The sequence below is a fragment of the Sinocyclocheilus rhinocerous genome, unplaced genomic scaffold (assembly GCF_001515625.1).
Source record: "Sinocyclocheilus rhinocerous isolate Xijiao unplaced genomic scaffold, SAMN03320098_v1.1 scaffold554, whole genome shotgun sequence".
Classification (NCBI taxonomy): domain Eukaryota; kingdom Metazoa; phylum Chordata; class Actinopteri; order Cypriniformes; family Cyprinidae; genus Sinocyclocheilus; species Sinocyclocheilus rhinocerous.
The window spans coordinates 304422-322600 of NW_015627893.1; the positions used below are offsets into that span (position 1 = coordinate 304422).

An 18179-nucleotide genomic window follows, 5' to 3' on the forward strand; every position below is an offset into this window, starting at 1 on the left:
AACCGCACCGAAACCGTGACTCTAAAACCGCGATACAAACCGAACCGTGAGTAAGTTGAACCGTTCCACCCCTATTAATTAGGGTTGCATCTATACTGTGTAAGGCTGTGGCCCTCCAGGAACTGAGTTTGACACCCCTGGTCTAAAGAGAGAAGAATTAATGACTATTTTTGTTTGAAGACTGCATATAAAATAGCTACCAAAATAAATGTTGGTAACTGCAGTTTGGTTGAAGTAATGACTAAAAGTTGACAAAAATGCAATGACTTTTCGTCGACTAAAACTATGAAAGACTCAAATGACTATAATGTGACTAAGACGATTAAGCATTTTCGTCTCAAGATAAAGACTAAGACTAAATCAAAAATGCCTGTCAAAATTAACACTGGTGCTGTGAGTTTAGCGAGCGTTTGGGAACGCAACAGATACCGGTTATGTTGTCAGTGAACTACGGCTCTGTGTAGTAAATGCCGCTCCATCTGAAAGCAGGTGATGGAGATTTACTACTAGTCACAGAACCGGCTTTACTGATGAAGATGCGCATGACAATCACATTCGATTAATCGTGCAGCCCTAATTGCAGCTCTTAATTTTGAATTCTCAAAGTGCATTAGATACAATAATTTAACTTTCAAATGTACAAAATTTTTTTTTTTTTTTTTCCAATTCTTCATTTGTCTTTTTTTTTTAATATAGCAATAAATATTGTATTGTGAGATTTTGGTATTGTTACATCCCTAGTAAGAACTTGAAGATCTTTTGTACAGTTGGTACTCTGTCTACATTGTTGATTAATGATTTTTCTACTTCAAATACAGCATGCTACAATTGCCACAGGAGTGGCCATATTTCCAGAGACTGTAAAGAACCCAAAAAGGAAAGAGAGCAGTGTTGCTATAACTGCGGCAAAGCCGGTCACGTGGCACGCGACTGTGACCACGGCAACGAGCAGAAGTGCTACTCCTGCGGGGGGTTCGGACACATCCAGAAGCTATGTGACAAGGTGAAATGTTACCGGTAAGTCCCATTGGAGCTTGACGTTTAAAGAAATTGTTCGCCCAAAAATAAAAATATTTAATAATAATGTCCAGATAGGCATGTAAAGTTCTTTTGTGTGTTGTATCCAAACCTCAATGCACCATGTGAGTGCGTGCTACAGATCTTATTATGGACTTGAACTTTTGTGTTTAACAGAAAAAAAAAAATTTATTAGACAAGTGCCGGTATTCGATAATGTGATATATAACGGTAATGAATATGCACAATATTGTTATCGTGGGCACTTCAAAATACAGAGAATAATTATTTATATCAAACTATTCCGAATTTTGAATGCATTTTAAGAATACTTTTCCCGTCAACTGGTCACAGTGCACAACACCGCTGTATGCTGCGTGAAAGATGCGTGTGCACTCTTATGTAAACGAGCACGGATGAGAAGTGCATGGCAGAGCGCGTGAGAGACGCTCTGGATGAAAGCGCACATTCACTCTCTGACAGCAGAAGGCGCTAAACATAATGCAGCCGTTACCCCGGAAACGAAACAGCTTTCTCTTTCTATATGGGCGCTTTTTATTTCACTTCTTTTGGACTGATGCATGCAACACCCGCTGAGTGGCATTAAACAGCTTGAAAGATCAAAGACAATTTTTGATATAACTCCCACTGGATTCGTCTGAAAAAAGAAAGTCATATACACCTAGGATGCCTTGAGGGTGAGTAATTTGTGGGCTAATTTAAATTTTTGGGTGAACTAACCCTTTAATGTTAACTACCTTTTAATCAAAACATAACACATTATTTACCCCATTTGTATCTGCGAGGCGTCCGTTACACATTTTCTCTGTGTGTTAACGTAATTATGACTGAATGTCTGAATTGACTCTTGGTAATGTATTTTGCCCTGCCCCCAAAACTATCAGTCGACTATCGCAAGATTCGAAAATTCCGATTCGACAATGAAAATCCTTAGTCGGGGAAAGCCCTAATCTAAAGTTGCAACTGTTATTTATTTAAAGGGGTCATATGATGCGATTTCAAGTTTTCCTTTCTCTTTGGAGTGTTACAAGCTGTTCGTGCATAGATAAGATCCCTGAAGTTGCAAAGACTAAAGTCTCAAAACCAAAGAGATATTCTTTATCAAAGTTAAGACTCTGCCACGCCCCCCTAAAACGGCTCGTTCTAACACACCCCCACATATCTACGTCACTATAAAGCATCATATGACCCCTTTAATGAGCTAACATGAACTAAGAGTTATATTTTTTAAACAAAGATTAATAACTTCTGTAGCAAATGTAGCTATTGCTCATTGTGAATGTTAATGCACTAACTACTAATGAGATCTTATTGTAAAGTGATACCTATTGGTCTTTATAATTCTTTTGCACTTTAATCTACTGTGATAAAAGCATTATCAATTAATCGCAACATGAAAATTTGATACTGGCATATCCCCCCCCCAAAAAAAATGTATGTGTGTATATGTATATATAAACAATTTTCTTCTTTTTTTTCATTCAATTCATTCAAAAAACATTGTAATTATATATTTAAGTACTGAGTAATGTTAATTAACTACATGTACTTACTATATGGTTAGGGTTAATAGGGTTTGGCTTAGGGTTACTTGCATGTAATTATGCATAATTTATTGTTATTATAATAGTAAATACATGTAACGTGTAACAAGGGCACCTTAAAATAAAGTGTTACCTAAATGACTACTACCATTACGACAATGAAGTACAGGGCAGAATGCTGGATGCAGGCTTTGAGTTCAGCGGGAAACTAAAATGCGTGTTGGTTTACAGGTGTGGCGAGATTGGTCACGTGGCAGTGCAGTGCAGCAAGGCGACTGAGGTGAACTGCTACAACTGCGGCAAGACCGGTCACCTGGCGAGAGAATGCACCATTGAAGCGTCTGCGTAACTTCCTTCCTCTGTCGCCCCTCCTTTCCTGATTGATGGTTGTTTCTCTTCTCTGAATCCTCTTCATTGGCCAAAGGCTGGCAAACAGAGGCCTTTCCCAGGCCAGTGAGCAGCTTTGAGTTTTGTTTTTCCTTTGTTATGAAGAAAAGGGGTAAAAAAAAAAAAAATCATATTGCGTTTAAAATGAAATGTTTATTTAGGTAGAGGTGAAATGTATGACGCTTTGTTAAGGGACCCCTTTCCATGCCACTGGTGAAAAGATCCATTACTGGGACATCCCACGCCACAGGGAACCTCTGGGCTCACGGAAGTGAACCTTTGCTCAAATGTAAGAGAGAAATCAGGCGAAGGCTCAATTCTGGTGTTTTGTTTTGTGGTTATATGGAGAAAAGTGAAAGCAGGCTTAAGAGACCATTTTCATCGCAGGAAGTCCATTATGATCTGGTGCCCACTAGTAGCTCACAGCAAAGTGTGTGCGTCTCCTAAGAAAATGTTATAATGGTATATTTGAATTAATTTCACTTTCAGAAATCATACATTTTGATTTTTATTTTGTTTGACTTTTTTTTTCTAAAAAGTCGTGTTTGCGGGTTCAGCAAACAGTGCTTGTTAATGCTGAACACTACAGAGTAATTTTAGTCCTTTCTACCTTCAATTAACCAGTACAATAGAGAGACGTGAAATTAGCAACAATTTGCAAAAAAAGAATGTTTTCACAGAAATCAGATATTTTTGTACAATATCACTTGGACTACTGTAAGAATATCATTGCTTGTACTCAGTTTTTAAGTCCGAAGGAATTGCAACTTAAGTCCTAGAACATAGATATGTAATTTTAAGCTGTCAATAAAGTTGGAGGAGGATGAGGAATCTGCCTGCGTTCATGATTTTTATTACCTAGAATAAATGAAATGGTTGACTTCCACTCCAAATGGGCATTTGGTATTAATTGGGGCTGGAATATGGAAAGAAACTTATATTCTTCCACAAAAAAAAAGCTACTGTTCACTATTCAATGATACGAGCAGCTACATCAAACACAATTGGCCCATTCAGTAGTTAACATGCACTGAAAAGATTAATCCACATTTAAACAGGACAGAAGCAAAAAGAGAATTTTGCATCTAAATTCATCGGGTTAAAAATACTAACGGTAACAGTTTAAGTGTTGGTGCAGACAAACCGTCTACTCAAATTAAGAGCAAAACATATCTAATTGCATAGCAAATTCATGCCATTTCATCTGCTCTGTCATCCAGCAATTAGAAACGTATTTCAGCTGTGTAATGTCCAGTCGTTATTGCAGTTTTTCTTTGTAAAGAAAACGTTTTATGACAAATTAATGTTAAATTTTTTTAAACATTAAAAAATGAGTTCTTTATAATTACATTCATAAAATATTTAAATATTACAACATTCATTATTTAATATTTAAAATAACTAAGTGAAAATGCAGGCAGGGCAAGTAGATATCTAAACTTCCAGCAGAAAAAAAAATACTTATGAGCTGTGCTTTGGCATTTTTCTGTGCCATTATTGCAGAGAGATAGTAAGATAAAGGGTATGGGTGATTGCATATGCACTCCTGCGGGACAAGTTTTGAATTGCTAGATACTGGAGGAAGAAATGTACAGTACTAAGTGTAAATACCTAAAAAATAAGAAAATTTGCTCAAATGTATGTAATGTCTATAATATACAGAAACCTATTTGTGTTATTGGTTTATTGAGCAGATAGTAAATGTTTACAGGGCTGGAAATAGCATTTGGCACAGCGAGACAATCTTACGGGACAGGAGCTGGACAAAACATAAAAACCATCCCGTACAGGGTTTTGTGAAGCAGCCCAGCAGCATTTTAGTTTAACTACTTAATTTAGCATTTTCTCAGTAAATGTATTTTTTTAGTAGTGAAACTACAGAACTGAAAAGTTCTTGTGTCTGCAGAGGTATTTAGCCACTAGATGCCAGGGCCCTTATTCACAAAACATCTTAAGGCTAAAAGTAGCTCATAACTCGCCGATTTAGGAGAAAATTCGGTAACACTTTCTATGAAGTCCGTATTTATAATACATTATAAGGGTATTCTTAAGGCATTATAATGAATGCATAATGCATTATAAAAAAAATTATAATGTTATATCGACTCATGAATAATCATAACAACAATTATAATACATCATAATACTTACGTATTTGTTATAAGTTTAAGAGTATGATTATTTATAACACACAATGAACACCATATTAAATCTACTTCATTTACAGAATAATGGACTGTATCTCTGTCAGTCCTAAATTTAGGACTCTGGGCAAGAAGTAACAGCTGTTCTTGCGTCCAGTTTGGTTTTCTTTTACGTTTGCTATCAGCCAATCACTGTGTGCATAGTTAATAAGCATGCTGACATCATCGATAGCAACAAGCTCAACTCCACCTTTACTCTGAGTTTAAGACTTCTCTCTATTCCTTAGTATAAGTTTGTCTCAGCAGATTTGTGAATAGGTTTTAAGAGAAAACTCTTAGCTAAAAGCTTTTACTGATATTTAGGAGAACTCTTAGTGGCAAGATATAATGTTTTGTGAATACGGGCCCAGAAGTACTGTGCAGAGACAGGAGAGAGAAAAGCAAAAAGAAGGGGTACACAACTACAACAGTACCTAGATTCCTTACAGGCACTTTCAGCTGCATGTGAGTTCAGAGACACGGCAGAGCAAACGCTATGCAAGCAGCTGGTGGAAGTGAGTGGCCAGTTCACATTTTTGCTGGAACTGGATCTCAGCTCTAAATACGAGGTCTGGAAACTTTTACATAAAAGGAGTCTGAGATTATTTTAGATACATCACAGGTATGGGCTGTACAGAGTCATCACAATGAAACACCCGCTGCAGGACAAAGAGATAAAGGCCTGTGGCAAACTTGTGACAGCAGCATTTATGTTCATGTTGCTGAGCCAACACAGCCACCTGGCTAATAAGCCAGCATGTCCGTCAGCTACAGCTGCATGCCATTCCTGTGGGAAAACAGAACATTTAGCAAACGTCTGACATTCATCTTCACAGAAACAGGTGCATCAAGCCAAATTCTTTGTTGCATGCAAATTAAAACACATGATGGACATTTTAAAGCAGTTGTAAGTTACAAGTCATCTAGTGTTCATTATCAACTGCATTGCATTAGCTTTATGAATTGGCAGGTTTATTCTGGCCTAGAGGAAATATAAAACCTTGTCTCGTCAGCGTAACAGTGAAAACCAGCTCCATGTTTCTTAATGATATCTCCAAAACTGTTGCATGTACAAGGTGAACAGCAACAATCCTAGTACTGAGCCTTGCGGCACTCCATGCTGATCTTGTGATTGATATGACACCTCTTCGTTTATTACTTCAAAGTGATAACTACAATTATAAATACAGTCAGATAAATACAATGTTGTGGTCAATAGTATCAAAAGCAGTACTGAGCGCATAGTAGCATTCCACCCCTAAACACTTCCTCCAGGTGAAAGAAAGTACTTCTCATTTCTTATTTGTGCATCCTCATTTCCTTTCCTCGCTTCCTTTCCCCGTGTCTCAGCTCCCCTCCCCTGGGATATGAGGAAAGGATGCAAGGAAACAAAATGAGGACAGAGGAATCGAAGGAAAGATCATTTGCACATTTGAATATTCTTGATCACTCAAGCGTCATCAGCTGCACTCAGAGGATCTGAGGGGATGTTGTTGAAGGTTGGTTAAGACATTCGTTACATGAGATGTATGGTTTATTGAAACTGCAAAGGTAAAACAAATTCTGATTATTTTGATAGATGTGAAGGGGGAGGAGAATTTATATGTGCATCAGGTTGGGAATCAGATGAGTCCTCTGCACAATCTGACTTTGTTGCAACCTAGAATTAAACTGCTGTTCTCGTCTGGCCAGAGAAGAACGCCCGATTATTTCCCTTTTTTAATACTGTAAAGCTGCTTTGTCACAATCTGCATTGTAAAAAGCGCTATATAAATAACGGTGACAACTTTTTTGACAAGAAAGACTTCTGCATAGGATACACCTGTGCCTCTTCGCTCACAGCTCCTCTGGAAGCTTCCTCACTCCTCGCCTCCTCATGGTGCAATGAGAGGTTTGAGATGTCCTTCAAGATGTCTAACTTTGATCGGTTTCTGGGTCACCGGCTGGAGGATGGAGGAGCGAGGAAACAAGGAGGCATCAATTTGATTCCCTTTGCCTGAGATAGGTGATGCAACAGACAAACCAGAAATTGTCGCGAAATATTCATTGTGGGACTATAAAATTGTGCAGGGTGACCACTGTTTAGTGGAAATATTATCACTATGCGCAAGATTTGTCTATTTAGCTAAAGAAAGGCACCAAGGGATTGAATGAACTAATCTTCAGGAGATAAGACAATCCACACAATTGTCTTTTGCTGACTTTTGATGATATCCAATATGTGCATTCCAATATATAGGCAACAGTATTGCCCACAAGCTAATGGGGCAGTAAATCAACTGTTACAAAATTCCTGCAAAATTTCTGGGCAACACCACATGCTACCACATGGCTACACCTTTTGAACTCCTGCATAGCCGTAAGATGCATACTGTAATGTACAGTAATGTACTGCCTGTCAGCATAGACACAAAGACCTGTTCCGATGTCAAAGACAACGTGACATATGTGACGGGGTTTCAAGTGAGGTGTTGAAAAAAGTAAACCAAGCTTACAGCTTCAGGTTCAAGAGCATTAACAGCAAACAGGTCCTTTAAGGAGCTTCTAAAAACAGCAGAGTTAAAGGACTTTGTGTTATAGATTAAAGGGTAAGTTCATGATTTGAAACAAGCTGATTGTTGTTCTTTTAGTTGTTTAAATACTAGTCTAAATCCTATGAACACACTCCTCAAGAAACATTCTTTAGTGCAAGAAGTAAACATAGGATGATGGTTCCAGTAATTCTGTAATTAGACTACTTATTACTTACAGTGTTCAGAATGTGTTAATGCATCAAAGCATTGTGTTATAGTGTTTTGAGATTGTTAATGTTTATTCTCTGAAGAAATGGGGAAAATGTAGCGTCTATAGAGGTTTTATTTAGCCACTAGATGGCAGAAATAGGAAAGTCTAAATGGAAAGGAGAGAGAAGAGATACACTCTTGCATATGCCTGCTTCTTGAGTGTATTCCAGATTAAATAAACAGAGTGTGTGTGACAGCGTGGGCCTGTTTACACTTGGCTACTTTGTAAATTTTCACTGATTGGATATTTATCCAAACAAAAGACCAGGTGTAAATGTACCCTCAGATGCATTTGGGATAATTTACAATGCAATCACTCAAAACCATTTCAGATGGCAACAAATAAAAGTCTATCCACCTTATTTTTCCCATAAGAGCCCATTTGTAAATTTTATGGGTCTGGCTTCCGGTCTCACTTGTTTCCAGCTATTTTTAGCTGTACAAAACAGCTTGTTTTGCTGCTTGATATTGCAAATTACCATGTTATTTTAATGTATTATCCTAATTATGTACTGGTTTGTAGTGCAAACAATTTGACCATTTACTGCACGTTGTTTTTCCTCTCGTTATTTCCCTACAGTGGCTAATGAACTGGAAGTCTCATGCATAGGCTTACTTCCATGTTGAAGAATAAGGTGAATATAACAATAATATTTGTCTTTATGTGTAATTATGTGTTTATGAGTTGAAAAATTAGAAATTGCAAGATTTCAAGGGAAACAAATTTTTTATTTAGCTATTACATATATTTTGGTGGTATAATGTATTGGTTGCAAAAAAAAAAAGTGTATTGGTGCAGAGAAAGTAGGCTTGTATGTTTATTTGTAAAACATTTGCAACTGTTTTTTTTTATCACTTAATTAGAAGCACACACACACTTGTGGTTTTCACACCTATTTGAACACTTTAACCAAGTACTAAAAAATATGTCATGTAAGTAGACAAGTGGTCAAGTGTGGGTATTGGAACAGGCCCGGTGTGTCCCAGGGTTTGGTGCCAAATGCAAAAAAAAATTGATTTTCTAGGTCAAAGATGGCTAGTCCTGCTTCTGGATGGCTTCCATCTTGCAGAGCTACCATCCTATCCTAATCAAACATGAAAATATACTTGAAAATAACAGACAGGTATGTTGGTACAGGATTGGAGCAGAAGTTTGCGGGAAGTACTGATGGGCAGTTCGGATCATTTTACTGACTTTCTCAGTTCGATCTTGTTCATCAAAATAAATTTTTATTCAAGCCATTTCGTTCATTTAAGTGATGTTATACCAGGGGTCACCAGACTTGGTGGAGTAATTGATAATGAGCGACACCTGCACCGCTCACCGGTCTCGAGTCCCACGGAGGAGCTCCGGAAGGATAAAAGGAGGAGCTACGACAGTGAAAGACGAGAGAGGACCAGGCCTGGATTTTATTTTGTCTTTTGTGTGCGGCAGTCGTCCGCGAGGGGCTGCCACTTTACTTGCATTTTGTGTTTGTTTATTTTATTAAAGTCTTTAAATGTTCGCCGGTTCCCGCCTCCTTCTTCCCGATCTACAAACTGTGTTACAGTGCGATTAGTCGACTAATGCTTCAAATGAATGACTACTAGTCGACCAGACAAATCCTTAGTCGAGGACAGCCCTACTGTTTATAGATACTGTCAATAGCCTATAATTTTGGAACCTGGATTATAGCATGACAAAGATGGGTTAAATAGGTAGGAGCTTGAACATGTGGGATTGCAAATGTAGGAATCTTTTTAAGATCTGCTGATCCTACATCCTGGCATAACATATGAAAAACTAAGGTGATCTACAATGTATTGGGCATTCAATGTGAACAGGATGACATCTGTTTACTGATTCGATTAAATACACTGAACAAAATTATAAACGCAACACTTTTGTTTTTGCCCCCATTTTTCATGAGCTGAACTGAACTTCTATGTACACAAAAGGCCTATTTCTCCCAAATATTGTTCACAAATCTGTCTAAATGTGATGTGGTTCTGCCAGTCTCTCATCTTCTAGTTAACTATGTGTGAATGTTTGCATGTCTCTAGTTCTCATTACTAGGTGTGGTTTAACCCGTTTGTACTGTACTGTATAGGTTTGCTGGAGCTCAAAGCTGTTTGATTGCCTGTATTGTCTTTAGATGTTTTGGTTAAGTGGTCACTTCTGAGACTGTGTGTAAGGTCTACGCCTTTAAGGACTTCCCAATAAATGACTACAAAATACAATGTATCACTGCCTTAGTCAGACTTTTGATGACTGCAGCACCACACAGCACATTCTCGATAAAGAACCCTGCTGAAGATACCCAAGAGTCTCCTGGTCTTCGCTTCTGAGTTTCCAACAAACAATTAAGACTTAAGAAGCAAGTATCACTATGTTGTAAATTGATGTCAAACCTTTCAGGTAGCCTGTGTACAGTAACAATGCTAAAATTAGGATGATATTATAGTTCTGGTTTTCTTAACAGCTGCATTTTGAACCAGCTGAAACTTGTTTAAGGTGGATGCAGGACCATCGATAACTCCACTAGTGGAGATCTGACATCCTCAGCTCCTCCATATCATGAACATTAAGCTGATGGGGTCATTTTTACAGCAACACATTTTTGTTTAGTGTTTTTTTTTTCCAGAAAATATTAAATTATAATCATTATAGCCATAAGTATAAGAAGAACTATACTGGATACTGATGTAGAACATGTAAAACATTTCTTTCCGACTGTGTAAGACTGTGGAATACAGCACTGAGACATTTTACAAAATGAACAGTAGAAAGAGAACTAGGACATAGTTGCTTAATATTTGCCTACCAAAACATCTAAGAATTTTGCCTAAGTAATTTTACAATTTGGTCAATTTGTATGAATTTGTACATTCATATGCTTATTACTTTTCATACAATTTGTGCACCCCGAGTGTTACGGATTCTCATTAGACTAGGTAGAGACAGGTGTATGTTTTCTGATTGGGCCCCTGGTGTTCAGCTCCCGCTGTAGGCCATCGAACTTTACATTAGACTTGCACTAGAGGCACTAAAGGGCGCAAGTCTATGCACTAAGAGTCCCGGGGCCCCCTGATCACATTAAATCTGACAAAATAACATTAATTATAATGACACACTCATCAGAATCAGTTAAAAGTAGTTTCCAAAAATGTGCATCCCTTATTATTGCTTGCATATTTGTTTCAATTTATTTTCTTGTAGGTAAGATGAGGGATCTGACTGGTAATGAAATGAGATGTCTGTATTGTTTTATTATGCTGTTTTACCACCGGGACCACCGGGACAAGACCACAGGAACCAGATGATTCCTCTGCACAATGTGACTTTGCTGCAGCCTGAAATTGAACTGCTGGTTTGGTCTGGTCAGAGGAGAACTGGCCCCCCGACTGAGCCTGGTTTCTCCCAAGGTTTTTTCTCCATTCTGTCACCGATGGAGTTTTGGTTCCTTGCCGCTTCTCTACAAATAAAAACTTAATGTGACCACACACTATATATATGATTTAAAGTTTTAGTAATTTTATAGTGTTTTTGTCATTTTTTAGTTCAGTATTATTATTCTTTAATATGTCTATATATTTGTTTATTTTTATTTTCAGTTTTAGTCTTATCTGGATTTGGCAATCAGAAGAAATGTGTATCTTGATCAGGGTCCAGTCCAATGTTGCTTTGGATAAACTGGCGCAAAAGTAAGATGGATTACCTGATACAATATAGCAAAACTGGGATTTCCAAATCCAGATCATTCTTATCCAGATTTAACTTTTTTAACAACTGGGCCCTTTTTAACAACCGTGTCCCAAAGACAGCCTCACCAGCCTTGAGGTTGAAATGAATAATAACGATTCGCTTGAAACCTTTTGTTTGGCTTAGAGGTTGTTTTCATTTATTTTTTTTTAACACAATATAATAAATAAAATCCACCTTACAGAGCAAAATATATACTAAACTGGCAAGATTTACAATTTCCCAATATCACAGTCCAAGTTACATATCAAATGAAAGTGTATCATATACTAGAATGGATCAGTACACAGTTAAGTTTTTCATGGTACTTTAATCTTAATGTTGTGTTGCTTGTGCAGGATGTCCAGTATCTGAGGGAGGATGTCCATGTTGAGTAAAGGCTTGTCCACGTCATCGGTTCCTGGGCTCAGTGACCCGATACTGCACCTCATCCTCGCTCTGTGTTTGGGTTTGAGCGATCGAAGTGATTCTGCCTCAAATTCAGTGTGTCTCTCATCGATTCCCAAAATAAACGTAGAGTTTCTTGCCAGTTGCACGCACCACAGCAGCAAACCAATGAGAAAGCAAAGCATTAAGCATAAGATGGCATTATAAACCCACCCAAAGCAGTGATCAGAGACACAGGACCCGAAATCAGCATCAGTGAGCTCATCGATGGACCTTTGGGCTAGTTCTGCAGGACTGGCACACACCGGCATCACAGAGATGGCTTTATTCCTCTGTAGCCATTGTCTTAAGTACTGGATGCTGCAGTCGCAGTGGAAGGGGTTCCCGGATAATTTGACCAGCTGCAGGTGGTGGAGCCGGTCTAAATGCCCAGGAGTTACGGTGGTCAGGAGGTTGTTCTGCAGCAGGAGTTCTGTGATTTCTGCAGGAAGACGAGGGACGGTTCTCAGGCCCTGCGAGCTGCAGTTCACCCTCAGACCTCGGGACGGTAAAGTCTTGCACCTGCAGGACTGGGAACTGACGTGTGCAAAGATCGAGCTCAAGAGAAGGGTCAGTCCTGAACTGAAGAGCATCCTGTGTGTGAAGAAACCACAAATACTTTAGCACATGTCTTCAGAAGCAGGGAGTTATTGACATCATTACATGCAATAAAAATCGGAAGCCTGAGTAGCGTCAGTCAATTGACCTATCGGTAAGCCCCTCCCCTCGAACGCAGATGAGCCAATGGCAGTTGAGTATTAGATGCACGGGAGCGGAACTCGGACATCTTTAGGTTTCAGCGCCATAGAAAAAACACTGGAGGATCCGAAGCTTGCATCTGTTTGATGGTGTTTATGCTACAAAAATAGTAAAACGATGTGCCTGGGGTCTTTGTAACAGTGATTCCAGGTATCCTGAGAGGATGGGCAATAGAATTTATTTTATTACATTTCCGAAGTTAGTGAGTCCAATGCGAAAGTACAAACCTAAAAAGCGAACTGTTCTCACATTATGTACATTGTAGGTCAAAAACACATACACGAAGGTCTACATTTCAGTGCATCTCCATAATAGAATGGTTAAATGTACATTAATTTAATCGTACCCTGCGATACATGAACAGTGTTGACCCTGCATGTCGTCATCCGCGATCGTGACAACCGACCATAACATGAGGCTTCTCCCGCTTGCATTGTGATCTGTAAACCCTAGCTTCGAGTTACCCACCGTATTTATTTTAAAATATTTTATATATCCCTCCATGGCATATTTAATTCCCAGTTGAATGGTGGCCTTTCTGTGTCCAAAATTTTTCAAAAACACCGTGGGACAAGGTTTTCACACTGACAGTTGTCACTGTAAGACAGCTTACAAAGAGCAGCTCCGTTTGTCCGTCCGAGCGAGCAACAGTAACTAAGGGGGCGGGGCTTACCAATAGGTCAATTGTCTTGGAGTACATACCCTGATAGCACACGTACATCACTATTTGACGTCTGCATTTACATATTTTTAGAGCAGTGGTCACCAACCTTTTTAAGCCCAAGTAATGAGATTTGCTACTGCCAATGCATCCACAACATGCTGCTGTGAGCATGTAAGAATACAGCTGCTGCACATATAACATGAATAACCCCCATAACATACATGATCACCCCGTAGCAGATCTATACAGGTGGAGCTGGGGGAGGTGGAGGGCTTCTGAGGCGCTGTGACTGATACAGCGAGCACTGTTGAGCAGCGAGCTCATTGGCTGCTGATACAAAAAGAACCAATCAGCTGCGCCTGTGATAATGATGTCATTAGGTCAGATTGAGTTTGACCTATCGGACCGTGCCATCTAGAGTTTCATGCCAGAACTTTGAATATATCCAGTATTTAGGGCAAGTTGTGAATTATTATGCTTATAAATTGCTCTGTTAGCTTAAATAGATGCTAAGGGGCATAGCTAGACCCTTTTTCCCTTTTTTAATTTTTGATAAATCCTTGTCTGGCTATAGAGATCACCATATAGCAATTAATTTTCCCTGTTAATATTTCAGCAGTCATGTGATGTATGCTGTCTATTGGCTTTATGCCAAATATTGCACGAACAAACCTGGAATCCCGGAAAACAAACAAGAGGATTTCTCATCACATCCTCTTATTGGATAAAGTGTTAACAGCAGTGTGAACTGATGGCAATATCTATGAACCTTTAAAGTAATCAGTGAACCTATCTAGTTGTATTCATTTTATTCGATGTTAGTGAGAAGAAGAAAAATAAACTCTTAGATATAAATGTGCATATGCAATGGATATCTGTTATGCTAATCTTTGATAGCTCCTTATCTTTAGTAAAACAGCTCTATATTTAACGGAGCACATACTAAAGACCTGAAGGTGAAGCGATGTGAACTGTTTAATATGTGCATTAGGTCAGGGGTGTCCAATCCTGCTTCTGGAAGGCCTCTGTCCAGCAGAGTTTAGCTCTGGCTAATTAATCTAATTAAACACACCTGGACCAAGGTAATCAAGGGGGGCTGTGTTTGAAATCGCCCCCTATAGCCTTAAATAGGCCAATATTTGAGGGGGCAGCAATTTGTAGTGGTATGTGAAACCATAGTGAAACCATTCAATCTCATAATGCACCGCAATAACGAGTGTACCCATAATGCACTGTGAGGGTCGTGCCGAGAGAATTCCCGTGTCTCACCAGAAGATGAAGCCTGCAGCTGCGTTCATTTTCCAAACCGCTGGTCCAATGTGGGTACAGCGTAATATCAAACACCTATACAATTCTTTTAAATGGATTATTTAATAGTTTAATGGAGTTTTACACACGCTAGTTTCCATGACAGAGTTCAAGATTAAATATGTTAATTACTACTGGAGCTGCCAGTGTGCTAAGTTTTAAATGATTATTGAACAGCAAGCACAATCTATACTCAGGGTCCGAATTAACTCACTCGCTTTCATTCACTCCTTCATTAGTGGACCAATGCAAGGAATAGTGAACGAGGTAGGAAGTGATTTCAAACACAACATCAGTCTTTAGGATCGCTAGAAACTTCCAGGCAGCTAAACTCCAGGAAAGTGGCCCTTGAGGAGCAGAATTGGACAGGTGATTAAAACTTGTACCGAAAGAATGCCAAATTAAACTCTTGTGATCTAATCAGTCAAACAGGCTTGCAAAAAGTCTGAAATTGATCATCATTCAGGTTGACACTTTCAGTCAGTTCACTCATGCACTGAATCCTTTACAGAGGTTTTTCACACAGTAGCGGATATAAGACAGAAAACAAAAGAGCTGGATGAGCCGCAATCCATTGTAGGAAACAACACTTATATTCTTTGTCAAGGACAGCTCTTTGAGCAGCTTGTGAATGACTTGGGTATTTATAACCAACATTAAAATAAATTTGTTAAAATAGCTTGTCTGTGCAAAGTTACTTCCACTATTATATATACAGAACTCCTGTTATAAACATGAAAAGACAATGCAGAAGTTCATCCACCTAGAACAGCAGTCCCACACATAAAAGGACAACAAATAACAGAACTATAGCAGTACTTTATCCTTCATAACATTTCATTACTGTAAACAGGTCCTTTTTTTTGCTGTCCAGAGCTTAACTTGTATTGACCTCAATTTTTTCATTGAAAAATAAAGAACAATAAAACAAAACAAATATTACAAAATATGACATCAGTGTATAGAGTGTTTAAGTAACTGTCCGACAGTGACATGAAAGAGGTCAAACATCTCAAAAGGTTAGATACACTAGACATTGTAAACAGCACTGAAGAGCACTGTGGCTGCCATAATAATAATAAAACGTATTCACTGCTTTATATAAAGGAATGAGCTTTTTGATATGTCTGTACATATGTGACCCCAAAATTGGACATTTAAGTCTCTTAAAATGTTTGAATGCACTAGAATAAGACAGACTTCTGTGTGAGTAACGGATGTAAGACTTACCTTTTAGCATGTGATTGACAGCACCTGAAGAAGTGTGTAATAATCATTCTGGCTTTAAGCTGAGACGTACATCCACTAGAGTTTTTTCTTGCAAATGTTTCTGCACATCAAAACAGGCATTGCTGGCGCTTTAAACTGTGAACGTCTGGCACTGTTTTTCCTGTGTTTTTGACAGTTTCCCAGGGCTGGCCTGTGTGAGCAGAGGATAAGACTATCTGCCAACAGCACATTAGAAATGCCCTGCTCACTGAAAGAGCTGCATGCTTTTATCTGCAGTTGAGATCAGCAGTGTTGGGGGTAATGCATTACAAGTAACGCGAGTTACGTAATCAGATTACTTTTTTCAAGTAACTAGTAAAGTAACGCATTACTTTCCATAAAAAGTAACTAAGTAACGTAATTAGTTACTTTTTTATGGAGTAACGCAATATTGTAATGCATTACTTTTGAAAGTAACTTTCCCCAACACTGGAGATGAGTATGAAAATATTGAAAACGCAATAACTTGCTATACATGATGAATGAGCAATGTTTAGCCTGCGGTGCGTACATGCCACCAAAACAAAAGACTCACATTTGAAACGTACTCATTCGCTTATATTTATTTAAAATCTGCAATCCCTCTTTAAATGTGAATATCATTTAAATTATTTTTGATTTTGATATAGAGTACTGAATGCTTTGGAATTAGCTTGGACTGTCTGATTAAAAACAAACAAACCGATCAGTCAGCTATACGTATCATATAATTGTTTTATTTTATGTTCCGAATGTCGTCACAGTTTGAGTTTTACATTGACTGTACACTGACATAGATAACCATCACATAAAATAAAATCTCAAAAGACAAGCATTCTCTGTTCTACAACAACCAAACAAACCAATGCCCTTTATTGTGACCTATTTCTCCGAGTGGTTGATTGGGACAGTGTGATAGCAGCCTCAACAGTCAACAGTCTGTTTCAGTAACGCACAGTAAAACAGACGGGAACACACCTCTCATTTAAAGATAGACGTCACATTATGCAGTCAGGATACTGTACACACTATATACACAATGGTTCCCTAATATATTTATTACTGCTCAAATGTGTCTTCACAAGCCCTCTTTACATGGGCTATAGTGGGACAGGATCGTTTTACATGGACGAGTTATCTGCAGTAACACACAACACAGTACAGAACAACAGGTCGAGCACGAGAAATGATGAAACACATAAAAAGAGAATAAGAAATATACAGAATAATAAGAAAGAGAGGTAAAGTGAAATAAAAGAGTTAAGGCTGAGTGTTGATCAGCTCACGGTGGACAGTGCATTTGAACCTTCAGTCCTTCATCTGTCAATCAAAATATCAGAATATTAATATTTTATGCAGAACAAAAATCTTTGGAAATGGTTACTTTGTAAGTAATATAAATGCAAGATCTTTTACATTTTTTCTTCTTCTTAAAGTCAACATGAAACAGCATTAACAAACCCATTTTACTTCATTGTGAGCAAAACAGGATATTAAACATTGCTTTCATCCATCAAGAAATGATCAGATTGTAAAAATGGCAGGTGATTGAAGGAGCGGGGCTGAGAAATAAAAGGGTGCGATGATTTCAAGCAAATTTTTAAAATAGAAAGAATACGAAGACCATTCTTTTTGCTTTGAATTTAACACGAGGAACGTATTAAGCGAAGTAAACATGGTTAGTTTAGTCTTTAGTTTAGTCTGTTCGTGTTGACTTTAGCACATCAGAATGAATATAGCACTCAATATATGTGATATGTTGAAAAGAAAACCTAATGCTTTGGTTTGGGGTCATGAAAACGTGCTCCGAAGCAAAGGTTACAAAATTTTGATCCTGAAAAACAAATGGAAAAATATCAGCTTATATATCTGATCAGATTGCATCTTTACAACAATCATTTTCATTTGCCTCACTTCACAGACTAAAAGTTAATTTCTAGATATGCATTCCTCTAAACATACAGATGCTTGCATAATATCACCTGAAACAATCTCCTGGTTGTTTAAAAGTAAAAAAAGAAGAGTACTTTTTACATGATTGCACTTCATTGCCATGGTAACACTGGTTTATTTTCAATAATAATAAATAAACACCCA

At 38.1% G+C, this 18179-nt stretch overlaps 2 protein-coding genes across 2 annotated transcripts in view; one reads left to right on the top strand and one right to left on the bottom strand.

Moving 5' to 3' along the window:
• LOC107736951 (cellular nucleic acid-binding protein-like) overlaps window positions 1–3800 on the top strand; it is a 7717-nt gene extending 3917 nt beyond the window's left edge. The window contains exons 4-5 of the mRNA XM_016548338.1: window positions 819–1017; window positions 2814–3800. Coding sequence (XP_016403824.1) covers window positions 819–1017; window positions 2814–2931 — 317 coding nt within the window. The 3' untranslated portion in view covers window positions 2932–3800. The remainder of the gene's footprint in view (window positions 1–818; window positions 1018–2813) is intronic.
• Window positions 3801–11841: 8041 nt separating this feature from the next.
• LOC107736950 (platelet glycoprotein IX-like) lies at window positions 11842–16257 on the bottom strand. The gene is made up of 2 exons (XM_016548337.1): window positions 16065–16257; window positions 11842–12697 (listed from the first exon to the last, which is right to left on the bottom strand). The coding sequence occupies exons 1-2, from the start codon at window positions 16109–16111 to the stop codon at window positions 11977–11979; spliced, it is 768 nt and encodes a 255-aa protein (XP_016403823.1). The 5' UTR covers window positions 16112–16257; the 3' UTR covers window positions 11842–11976.
• Between the last annotated feature and the right edge of the window lie 1922 nt (window positions 16258–18179).

Coding starts and splice junctions, on each gene's coding strand:
- LOC107736950 (XM_016548337.1), bottom strand. CDS start 16,111: ATGATTATTACACACTTCTTCAGGTGCTGTCAATCACATGCTAAAAG. Junction 12,698..16,064: donor TGTCAATCACATGCTAAAAG/GTAAGTCTTACA, acceptor CTTCACACACAG/GATGCTCTTCAGTTCAGGAC.